Source organism: Triturus cristatus, chromosome 4_1, assembly GCF_964204655.1.
Source record: "Triturus cristatus chromosome 4_1, aTriCri1.1, whole genome shotgun sequence".
Taxonomy (NCBI): Eukaryota; Metazoa; Chordata; class Amphibia; order Caudata; family Salamandridae; genus Triturus; species Triturus cristatus.
In genome coordinates, this window is record NC_140585.1 from 280,115,553 (window position 1) to 280,128,574 (window position 13,022).

The 13,022-nt window shown below is 41.4% G+C and overlaps 1 protein-coding gene across 1 annotated transcript in view; it reads right to left on the reverse strand.

The window, feature by feature from the left end:
- Positions 1-13,022, reverse strand: part of LOC146854269 (protein mono-ADP-ribosyltransferase PARP12-like) — a 490,642-nt gene that overhangs the window by 207,297 nt on the left and 270,323 nt on the right. Inside the window, exon 7 of the mRNA XM_085652052.1 lies at positions 5,097-5,217. Coding sequence (XP_085508178.1) covers positions 5,097-5,217 — 121 coding nt within the window. The remainder of the gene's footprint in view (positions 1-5,096; positions 5,218-13,022) is intronic.

The window sequence follows — 13,022 nt, forward strand, 5'->3', positions numbered from 1 at the left end:
AGAGTACTCGCGACCCTCTGCGCCAGTGTGATCTCCTCCACGTCGGAGTCGTCGGCCTCGGAAGCGCTGACGAGGTCATCTTCCTGTTCGGTGTGCTGCTGTCCCGAAGCTCCGATGTCTTCTCCGAAGATGTCAGGTGGAGCCGAGGTCGATGAGTGCGCCATGGTGCGTCTAGCTCTTCGATCCCGAATAGTCTTTTTCGATCGAAAAGACTTGCAGGCGGGGCAGTCTCTGGCCTCGTGTTCGGGAGAGAGGCAGAGGTTGCACACCTGATGTAAATCGGTGTGGGGAAATTTAGACCCACATTTAGGGCACTTCTTAAAGGGAGTCCTTTCCATCGGCCGAGACCGGAGTCGAGATAGGCCCGAAGGCCGCCGCCGATGCCTGGAATCAAAGAAGTGCCGAAGAGAGAGATAAAGAAGATGATTTTGTCTGAAGAATCTCGATGGACGAGGATTTTTCGTCGAAGGTCGAACTGGAAAGGTTCGAAGCCGGAGCACGAAGTATTACATCCGAGCCCAATGGTGGAAAAAAACAATCTGAGGATGGAGCCGAAGCCCATGCGCAGTACGGACCGAAGGAGGAGTCACCGAACTCGTGACTTCCAAACATTGTCCAAGAAGAAAAACAAACTGCAAACATCCGGGCCCGACACCAGATGGCGATCTATGCACAGTGTATAATCTGCAGCTCATATGCCTCGAACATTCTGTTCCGCTCGTGGAATTTGGGTAATTTTGCGTTACGCGGAGAATGCGGAAATGGCCAAAATTCTGCGTTCCGCGGCTTCGTGGAATTTTTTGATTGTTCGTGTTCTCAAAATGCGTGTTCGCAAGATATTTCCCCCCGAGCACGCAAACAGCATTCACGAACAGGAAAAAAGCATAGCGAACAAGCAATTCCGCGTGTTCGCGGAATTTCTGCGTGCTCGCGGAGATTTTTTACTGTTTCGCTGAGCTTTGCGTAGCGCGACTACGCAAATTCCGCCCACCCCTACAACAAAGACAGATTAAGAAAAACGTGCTGTAGAAAGAATTGCAAACCTGAATGGGATTTGGAGAGCTGGGGAATTAAACAGTGTGGGTGGTAGTGTGTGAGAGGAAGAAAAAAGCAGAAGGATATAGGGATAAAAATGAAGTGGAGAAAGCACTGAGGGATGAAACGAGAGGCAGATTCAGAGAGGAAGAGGGTTCACAGTGGAGGGGAGAAGCAGAGGGAAGTGTGTGTGAAACAAAGAGCGCTAGAGAGGGTAGTTGTGTACTCAGTAACTGAATAATATGGGCCAGACAGTGAGGGGGAGTGTGTGTTGAGGGGGCGTTTAAAGCACAGACATGTTTGACCATTTTTACTGACTAGATGCTATGAAATGCACACATTATCCACGTAGGTGCTTAGCAATGAACTGAAAACCTCTAATAAAAGGGTACTGAAAATCCTAGAATGTCTGAACCAATGTTAGAGTACCTGTGCGCTTTTTAATTCACATCAGACCATTGACAGACAGCCAAGTTTGTGAATTGAAAAATCAGCAGCTAAAGAGTGCACAAACAGAAGTTGACATAAATACATGCAGTAATAGACACAATCCCATTAAGAGATCACCTTGTGCAGTAACTGACACAGACACATGCAGTAACATGCATGTACAGTTTGAGACAAGAAGCAGAGGCAGCTCCCAAACAACTGTTTGAGCACAGACATCTTACAATCATACTACAATCAGGGCCCCTGGAACTACATGGCAGGGGAGGATCAAATTAGTGGTTTCTAAATTATGTGGCAAGAAAAGCAAATTATGCAGTGTAATACAGCACATTTTGTGATTGTTTAACCAAAATATTTTGTCATTTTTACACGTTATGAATATTTAGCCAATGGTTTTAGGATAGGACAGATGTTTATAGAGTGCTCGATTTCCATGGCGTCTTGGCGCTAGTGTATGAAGAAGGAAGTATGACCTATATTACGGAAGGACTATATGGTAGTGAACAACCATGTTTTCAAGTCCTTCCTAAAGAGCTTCCGATTAGGTTGGAATTTCATGGCCATAGGCATTTTGTTCCAAAGCTTTGCCGCACAGTGCGATATAGTTCTACCACCCCATCTTGCCCGTCTGATCTTAGTAGTTGTAATAAGACCCAAACTAGCAGATCTGAGGGCACGTGGGGGCATATAAGGTGGAAACATTCTTTGGTAGTCTCCGCACCTCCACCATGAAGTGCTTTGTGCACCAGGCATAAGGCCTTGAATTCCACCCGCTGTTGGATAGGAAGCCAGTGTAGTGCCTTGACTCCTGCCGAGGTTGATTGTCCTTTAGGAATGTTTAGGAGTAGTCTTGCTGCAGCATTCTGTAGAGACTAGAGTTTTCTCATCTGGAACTTGTCAATGCCCAAAAAAGGGCATTGCAATAGTCCAGTTTAGACAGGAAGAGTGCCGCCATCACCACCGTCTTTTGCAGTTCTTGTGGAATGAACGGAAAGATTTTTCTCAAAGTTTTCAGTAAAGAGAAACAGGATGAAGTAAGACTGTTTACCTGGGCAGAAAAATTTAATTGGGCATCAAAAATAACCCCGAGGTTCCTGACCTTGGGCACGGGTCACAGGCATTCTCCAGCCTCCACCGACAACCAGGAGTCGGTCCACAAGGGCTGGCCAGGGCCAAATTCAATCACCTCCGTTTTATCAGTGTTGATTTTCAGGAAGCTGTGGTCCAGCCATGTCATGATCTCAGTAAGACAAGCATGAAACCTGGCAGCTGTGGCCTCAGGCTGGTTATTGATGGAAATAACAAGCTGACGTAGATGTTAAACATTGTCGGGGAGAGGGCCGATCCCTGTGGAACCCCACAGGGAAGATGGAAACTCTCCGATTGTAGACCATCCCAGTGCAACCTCTGCTCCCTCGCCTCTAAAAAGGAGTGGAGGGCCAGGGCAGTAGCATCGACCCCAATATCCCTCAGCCGCTACACTAACACTGTGATTCACGGTGTCACATGCAGCCGATAGATCTAGGGGTACTTCATCAGCCGCAGTCTGACACCCAAAATGGAGCAAAACGCAGAAGAAAGATAACCAGCCAAACTGTGCGAAAGGCCCGACACTGCGCAGCAATATATGTTGCTGTGATTTTAGCAACTTTCGATCAGTTTTTGCTGGAAACCATTTTTTGTTAAATCCTGCAGATTATGAAGCAGATGATGGATTATGTGGCAAATGCGACAAAACCCATAATTATGTGGAGAATGTAACAGCCACAGAATTTCAGCGGCCCTGACTACAGTGCAACTGTATCCCCACTTGAATGCTGATCTCCTAGCTATGCATTCATGTGCAATGTGGTCAATGACTTGCTGTTGCCCCATGCCAGACTGTTAAGACGCACTACTGTAAAGAGGTGTGCTTAACCAAGTGGAATAACGGCCGGTACTTCCATAAGGAGGGATAAAGGTGGCACAAACAGGTGGTGCCAAATTATAAACAGACAAATTGCCTGTTTATTGGGGCCCGGGCCGCTCTAATCTAAAAATGGTGTTTGCCCGGAATTCCCAAAACTCCCTGCACTGGTCCAAAGCACATCCCTTATGCATCAACATACTTCTTAGAGTTTGTCCAAATGCAAAGTTGTGCTTAGAACACGGAGCTTGTTTACTGAAATCACCAGTGGTGTCAGGTCAGTGGGGGTGTCATTGGGGTGGAAACACCACAAGGATGTCGTGTAGTGGTACCAGAGAGCACTGGCCTGCGAACCTCTCTCCCTAGACTGAGCTATGGTGCTTAGGGATGCTGGTCTTGGGCTAGTCCAAAGGTGTGAAGAGGCCAGGGGATTGTGCCAGCAGTTACTCCAGGTACGTAGACTGGGGCTGTCGAGAGTGGGCTAAGGGTAGCTCGGTGATGAACATGGTCCATACCTGAAGCCAGAGACACCAGTGCCAGCAGAAGCCTTCAGTACGCGACCATCGTGCTCTGCCCACCTCTAAGACGAGTGTGTGCTCAGCATGGTACCCATATATACATTGTGTGGGAGGATGGGTGCGGCCAGCAGAAACCACAAGGTACGGAGTACGCGTGAAGGTTAGAGATTGCAACATGAATTTAAAGTTGTGTTCATCAAGCAGCAAGAAGGCACGCGCCACGAGTGCTGCTCTGCTTGTGCTCTTCAAGTCTGGCCTGCAGCAGCCGCTGCTATTCCAGGAGTAGAACAACTCAGAGTTCTGACAATGCACCTCTAGCCTAATCAGCAACATCACCCGCTGTTCCATTAGAGAAACAAGAAGCAGCCGCCATTGCCGAAGCCGGCATCCTACTAGTGCTATATGGGGGGCAGCCATTATAAAAAGGAAAGTGCGCACGGCGCACTGGAAATACAACAAGAAGTGTCCACCATTGCCGAAGCCGACGTCCACGAGTGCTATATAGGAGCAGCCATTATTAAAGTGAAAGCCTGCATGGTGCACTGGATATACAAGAAGCGGGCGCCATGGAGAACATGAGTACCATATGTGGGCTGCCATTATTACAGTGAAAGCACCCATGGCGAGCTGGAAATACAACAAGAAGCAGCTGCCATTGCCGAAGCTGGCGTCCGAAGGTGCTGTGAGGGGGCAGCCATTGTTAAAGTGAAAGCGTGCATGGCACGCTGGAAATACAAACACGAAGGAGCTCCATTGCTATGCGCTCTGTTGTGCCTGCTTCAGTAAGAGATGAAGTAAATAGTGCTCCTAAATGCTAATGAAAGCTAGAGTGTAATGACATATGTAAGAAGGTCTGTAATATAAATAAAACAAAGCACTTGGAGTGTTATCGTCAACAAACTCAATTCAAAAGCAGACAGTACTAAACAGAACATTTGACAAGACGATTCAGTAAGTACTTCCAGAGGAAAAAATGGCACTGATGGACTATATGATAAATGGGAAGATCATGCAAAACACAGTAACCAAGAAACCATATCATCAAGTTAGAAGATGAAACAATTTTAATCCCGTCCAAGATTACCCGATTTGACACAAGTCATTGTTAAATGTTTACAATAAAGATCTGGAAAGAGATATCCTCACTACACATAACAGAGATGAGTAGTTAAAGGACTTCCCTGTACCTTTAATACTGAGCTCATACTCCTGATTCCCAGCTTTGAACTGCACTGTTGAGGACCCATCAGATAGGTAGGCTTTCTCCAGATCACTACTGTTGACCGTAGAGGCATGATGCAATTGGTCCTATCAAGTCAAAGGGAAAAAAAGTTGAGTTTCAATGAGGGTTATAAAGGCACAGATAATAGAAGTGAAATGCATTCATCAGACTAATTAAGCACACAGGTCTAATCTCAATTAAATAAAATTTAGCACAGCACAAAAGTCACAGGTCTTGTGACGGTTTATACAACACAAGCGTTTAGAAACATATATGATGTCAATTAAATTGGACACCCAAAGAATTCATAAGAAACTTCCCAATACTGAGATAAAGAAAATCATTTTTACTTATTAATGGGATTATAAGAAAATGCAAACAATAGCACAGCTGTAGCTACAATTTTTTGACAAAAGCTACAGATATGTTGAAACTGATGCTTCATAGATGATATCAGCCACATTTCGTACCTACATTGGGACTTTTTCAAGGCTGATAAAACAAATGAAAGAAGGTAAACATTAATTAAAAAAGATTGTTTATTTAAAACGATGAAAAATTGGTGTGTAATGTTACAACCATTCTGTCGCACATTTAGTGTATCGCTATCTACACCACACAACCTCCTTATAACCCGTGAACCTAACACTAAAAAATGAAAAGTAGAAAGAACAAAAAACCCTGTGTGCAAGGCATACAAACCACCACCTAGACCGAGTATTAAACTGTTGCTAAGCAATTAAGTTGAAAAGAAAGCAATGATGATTAATACTCGAAGACAGAGATACAAATCCTTAGCAAACTGAGATGATATCCATAAGCCAAAAAGGTCCATCAACCAAGTGAGTGTACTAATGCTAAAGAGTGAATGGTGCCAATATGGTCTTGAATAATAATAAGAAAGAAGAATGTATCTAATTACCTATGTCCAAAAAGATCCAAAAGGACTGGAACTAAAAGAAGTAAGCACAAGTCTATAAATATTCAAATGTGCCGAACAAGACCCAACAATCTCTAGGCAAAAAAGTAACATAATATAAAACATGAGTTAATCCATCTCATGACTAAGTCACATCACTCTGAAAGCAAAGTGCGTGGAACAATAAACAAGCCCCTAACTAATGTGATCCATTGATTTATACCTGCTTCACTAATTAATAAGTAGCCTGGTGCTTCTCCAAAAGCAGATACATGTAGATAAATATGTTGCATCTTTCACGTATCTAATGCACATGAAATACAGTCCCAGAAAGACAGGGGTGCCAAGGTCTGTAAACCAAAATGTATAAAATATTGATGAGAATGAATCCCCAAGTTCGATTGTTAAGATCTAATAGTTATTAAGAGATTTACAAAAATGGATCCAAATACAAAAAAATCGGATGAGACAATGTCTCAAAAAATAGACCAGTATAGAAACCAACAAGCATAGAAGAGAAATAATATGACAAATGAATGGTACAAAATCACCAATGTTATAGATGTTAAAGTTGGCTATATAACCCAAGAATAATGGCAAAGGGAGGAATATCAATACCTACTATTGAGCTGGAGTGATGAAAGGAAGATGTAGTCCTCAGATTATTGGGGACTTTGATAAGTCCTTTATTAATGTCTGTGGATAAACGAGCACGCCATGTATATTATGAAAGATAGCAACCTTGAAGGCCCAAGTAAGAAATACTCATATAAACAGGATTCAACAAACAAAAAACAAAAAAAAGAGAAGGGGTACATATGGGAAATATTATATATATGTTATCTAATGTCAAAAAGTATATGCCATAGTATATACATATGGAAATAACGGAGACACAAAATGCACAAAAGTGCAGTGTATGTGTCTCCCAGACGACAGCAACAAGATACCCCATTCAGAAAGTGGCTTACTCAAAGCCATGAGGAAACCCGCGCGCTTGAGGTTCTAAATGAGCCATACATGGAAAATCCAAGCTTAAGTGTATCCATCAGTTGGCATTCAAAGTTCCAAATTAAGAATAGGAAGAACAGCATCCCAATGTAAATACCAAGTAATCAAAGCTGTAAAGGAGAACCTTAAACCTCCGGACTATAAATCCACACCTTAGGAAATGTCCACAATTGAGTAATGGTGCTTGTAAATATATTGTTTTTAGAAAAGCAGCATCTATGTGAGAACACATGACGACTACATTTCACAATTGGTGCATTAAACGTTCGGTCATTAATGTAATAATATATGAGCATCGTCAGTGTAAAGCAACATGTAAGCAACATAATTAAATGTCTGTATCTAAATGACTTATTTAAAATCAGCAAAGGCCCCCGGATTGCACCATGTAGATAACATCTTGCCAAGCAACCGGCATATGTAAAGAAACCCAAAAGGGCCTCAAGATCATAGTATCTTATGCCCTGTGATTGACAAATGGTAAAGTTAACACTGGTCCCAGGAACTCACCGCGTAAGTACTGGTGTACCGTTTGAACGAAACTTGTTACGGGAGGTTGAAAGGAGGGGAACCAAACACCCACGCCTTTTTTAAAGTTTTACCTGCTTAATCACGTACGTTAGAAATAGAAACGGTTTTGTTCTAAAGCAACAGATCACCCCACACAATTTGCTAAAACTATGCTTATCGACAAGAAGAAAAAACATTGTAAACCATGTAAAACGTGGCTCCATTCAATAGGAACGTAATGAAAAAACAGCGTATAAGAAAGTCTTGATGGCCAAAGAAAAAATCATTGATCATAGGGTAAAAAGCTTAAACATATAAAATGATTGAATACGAAGTCAATATGTCCCAAAAAGAAATTATGAAGGGAACATAAACTAGATGAAAAACATTGACTAGTCTTTATCTAAATGCTAATGAAGAATGTAATGGATGCATACATCTAACCAATGCCACAATCGATAAAGGTATAAGTTAACCAGATGATGTAACCTCAGACATAATTTAGCATTTATCCTTAAAAAGCTTCAGAATAGTTGCATCTGGACTATGTAGATAGCAATTCTTAAATAAGCAAAATTTGAAACAAGGGAGTAAACGCAATGTACGTTTCCACCTAGGTAAGTTGAGAAACCCGCAGGGATATTAAGTTATATTTCCTCAAGAAACAGCTAGTAGTTAGCAATCTTTAGTTAACGAGATTTAGGGTGCTCACACATTAATTAATGGTGTCGTTGGAGAAAAATGCATACCATCACCATAAAGTCACATTTGTTTGCCAGACTGCACATATTGCAGGTGCTGAACTTGAAAATTCCTTTAGGCGTACTGCGTAGCCATGTCTTGGTTGTCACGCATATAGGTTGCAAATAACTACTGCACGCTATGGCCCTAATTGTTTTTCCTCTTTTGTGAACCATCTTCGGTTTTGGTGAAATTACACGCAAAAGTGTGCTGTCCATGCCAAGTATGTGCCAATGCCTTAGTAATATACTATTGATGGAGTTGCTGTTACTACTGTAAGGTGTAAAAAAAAGAAATTGTGGTGTATGGCCCTTTTTTAGTTTGTTTTTTACGTTTTTTAACAGAGATGCTCTAAATACTTTCATCATTTTGTATCGGAACCTGTTATGACCTGCTTAGAATAGCCTCTTTGTAGGAACCTGTTAAACAGATGATCTAATGTAATTTCACATGATTCAGATTTACTGCAGTTTCTTCTTATCCTTGATATCTCGCCATAGAGTATTGATGTCAATTGAATGGGTGGGCATTGGCAGCATGTAGCAATGTGTTACATGCCGTGGGCTTACGACAGATTTTAGATTGTACCTTATTGTCTCTAGAGTACATTTCAATGTCCAAAAACACAAATGTCATGTGATGTGCATATTAAAATCGTTTACGTTGAGATAGGTACAAAACTCCATCAATGATTTTGATCTTGTCGAGATGAGCAGAACTCCCCAAAAGAAAATGTTTGGTTAAATGTGGGGGACCCTTATGCCATATGTGTCTCAACTCAAAAAAACCCATGTACAGGTTTGTATATGCAGGTGAGAAGCATGAGCCCATAGCTACTCCCCGCGCATGTCGGAACCATTGCCCTTCATGGATGATAACATTGTTTTCCAGTGTGAAATCAATTATGTTGGTAAACATATCAGTATGTTCCATATATAAGGCTGATCTCTTGGACAGGAAACACCACACTGCCTCCCATTCCATGTTTTTAGGAATGCATGTATATAATGAAGTGACATCTAGTGTTACCCATGTCATTTTTGATGACCATTGTACATTCTCCAGTTTGTTCAGAACATCTTTGGTCTCGTGTTGATAAAAAGGAAAATTCTTCACAAAGGGCTGTAGAAATCCATCTATAAACTCAGATAATTTTTCAGTCGGTGATCCAATTCCCGATATAATCGGTCTACCAGGAGGTGTTATCGTATCTTTATCGATTTTACATGGTGCTGTAGATTTGGATTAAGTATGTATTGGTACTCCAAATGGGTAATTGGGTAATTAGGCAAAACTCTAACCTCTCAGCCATGTGGTGGTGGTGGTGCTCATGGGATTGTCCTTTAGTTTAGTATACGCTATGTAATCCATTAAATGGCAATCGATCTCATACACATAGTCTTGTCTATTGAGAACAACTATAGGTCTGCTCTTGTCTGCTTTCTTTATGACCAAGGACTTGTTATAACTAAGATCTTTCAGGGCTTGTCTTTCTTTTTTGGTTAGGTTATGTGAAGTTTTCCTTCACAGAACCTATTTTCTAGCTCATAAAAATCCTTTGTCACCATTTTACCAAATGTGTCAATCACATTATCCACCTGTAATTTGGGCCTAAATAAAGATTTAGATCTACACCCAGTTTCAAAAGTTATATATTTGCATACGTGTAGGTTCTCCAATAGTGATATGTCTGGATCACTAGTGCCTGTGCTACTAAGAGAAAGCAATGTCTAAATGTTCTCTATGTCCTAAATCATGTATCTGATGAGAGTTATGTTCACCGTTGAGAGTGGATGCGTTTTTTGTTTTCCAAAAATAATTTAAGTGAAGTTGTCCCAGTATGAACCTTTCTGCTTTGCAATGTTTAATTTCCATTGGAGCCTATCCTTGAAGTCCCACTGAGTGAATTGTCTTCTCCCAGCTTCCCAGATGTACCCGACAGTTCAGACTCACTTTCAGAGACACCCTGATCTACCAATGAATTAGTATTCAAGGCCTTGGGGGAAAGGCCATCAAATTTTCCGGCGACGGTGTAAATTCGCCCATTCTTATAATCATTATCATCGCTGTGGATTTTATTCAGTTTCATATTTTAATGTATGTTTGTCTAATTCTTCTTTGAGAACCTTGTCATTATTTTCTTTGACCTCTGGTAAGTTAATTACCTGGATCTCCAACTCAAGATTTCTGATCTCTTTTAAAAGGCTCTCCCTTTTCTCGCCTGCATGTTCTATTAGGATCAACATCATGCCCCTTGAAGACTCAAAAAGCAGCTGCTCCCAATCTGACATGTGTTTAGGAGCGAGGTCATCAAACGAGGGTAGGATGATTGCCGTTAATCCTCTTGGTACTTTTCTGTCAGCACTGTACTTCTTTAGCACAGTGAAGTCCCACCATCAGGATAATTCTTGCTTCCTAAGTTTTTCCAGCTGAATAGCTTTCCTTTTAATGCCCTTCTTTTGTTTATATCCCTGTTCAAATGTGGATCACTTTCCGCCCACCCAAGCATATCTCCTGAAATACCTTATCTCATTTCATCACCAAATAAATCCATTTATCGGTAAGTGTCCTACAAAGAGTTTTGGAACACTGTTATCCTCAGCTCCAAGAGGGCAAACTAACACTTACAATAGCATCCCAATATAAATGCTAAGTAAGCAAAGCTGTAAAGGACCTACTGACTATAAATCCACACTTTAGGAAATGTCCACAATTGAGAACAGGTGCTTGTAAATGTTTTGTTTTTCAAAAACAGCATCTATGTGAGAACACATGCCGACTACAGTCCACTTTTGGTGCATTAAACATTTGGTCATTAATGTAATAAGACAGACGCATTATCAGTGTGAAGCAACATGTAAGCAAAACAATGAAATGTTAGTGTCTAAATGACTCATTTAAATTATTATGGAAATCTCACTGTCGAGAACATCTAGATTAAAGCCACAAGCACCCATAACAAAATCAGCAATGGTCTCTGGCTCTCACCATATAGATAATAGCCTGCTGAGTAACCGGTCTATGTAAAGAAACACAAAAGGGCCTCAAGAAGAACTTATTTTCTTTACCACAGTATTCGGAAGTTTCTGACTAATTCTTTGGGTGTCCAATTTAATTGACATCATACATGCTTCTAAACGCTTGTTTTGTATAAACAGTCACAATGAATGTACCAAGACCAACATGCTTAATACCATATACACCGTAAGTGTGTTCTGCTATTTTCTGGTTTGTTTTGTGCCTGGGCTGGGAAATATTCTTTTTCTCTGGTCCAGATATACACATCTTGGCAACGGGCATGTTATAGTTTGTAGAGCACCATTAGTTGACTGATTTGATCTGTACTGCTCCCAAGGGGGGAGATGTGCGACTGTTGTACCTTTGTTGCCTTTCTAAACTAAGGCATAGCAACAGACAAAGGATACATCAACCCTCTGCATTCTCAGAACGGGCTGTTAGGACTTAAATGAGGAATCTGTGCAAAGATAGGGTTTCATCAAAGCGCATTTTCAAAAATATCAATTTCGTCTGGTGGGTAGTTCTTCCTGAAAGATTTCTCATCTGTGAATAAATCGCTTATCAGCACCAAACATGGGAGCTGGGCCAGAGTGAAGAAGTCTTCCCAAAAGGCTAAAGGACAGACTTCACCAAGTGAGCTTCACTTCTAGCTTGTGAATACATGCAGCACTGTTTAGTGAACATAGGCACAGACCAAAAACTTGCAGCTCAACAAATATGTAAAACAGCAGACCATCATCCGCCAAGGTTCACTAAGAAGCTTCCCTCTAGTAGCGTGAGATGAAATACTTTCTGGCGGCTCCTTCTTTGTCAACCAATTCAATGCAAAGAGTAATTCATACAGAAATGGAGTACTTTTGTACATCTGTCCATTTCATTTCACCAGCAAATCCCACAAACAGTTGCTCATCAACACAAAATTCTTTCAACGTACCACATAAAAACTTAACAGCCCTCTTGAAGCCTATCATTATCTTTGGAGGGGTGTGAATAAAGTGACTGCTTTTGAAACATGAAACAAACACCTTTAGCAATAACATTGGAAACAATAGTATCTATGGTGATTTAACCAGAAACGCCTGAAGTTCGCTAGACGGCAAACCAATCTAATGGACAATAAGGAAAACAGTCTTTAATGTCAGCAATCTAAGAGAACAATTGTGTATCGAGCCAAGCGAGGATGCCATTAAGAACTTGAGAAGTAAATCAGGATCTCGTTGTGTAATAATGAAAGGTTTGTGAGAAAAAGAATGGTTTTGAACGTTTGAAAGCCAGACCACCAAAGAAGATTTTCATCAATAATGGCTGGTCTGGCAGACAAGGGAACTAATAATAATAATCATAATAATTCATTTGTAGAGCACCTGGTTACCCCCAAAGATGTGTCCCTGCGCTAGAAGCACATTAGCAGGAGTGGGAGAAAGAATACCAGACTAGAGTTGATATAGCCTGTTTTTCAGATCTCTGCGAAAGGTGGGTTCAGATATATCTCCACATAACAAAAGCGGGAGTGTGTTCCAGTTTTTGGCCGCTAAATGGCTAAATGAGCGAGCTCCCATCCTTGCCTTTCTTATCCTAGGGATCTTGAGTAGATGCGCTCCTGTCGATCTTAGCGGTCGACTAGGATTGTACAGGGTGAGAAAGTCGGCAGGTAGCTCGGCCTTTCCCCTGTATGCTCCGATGACAGAAGCA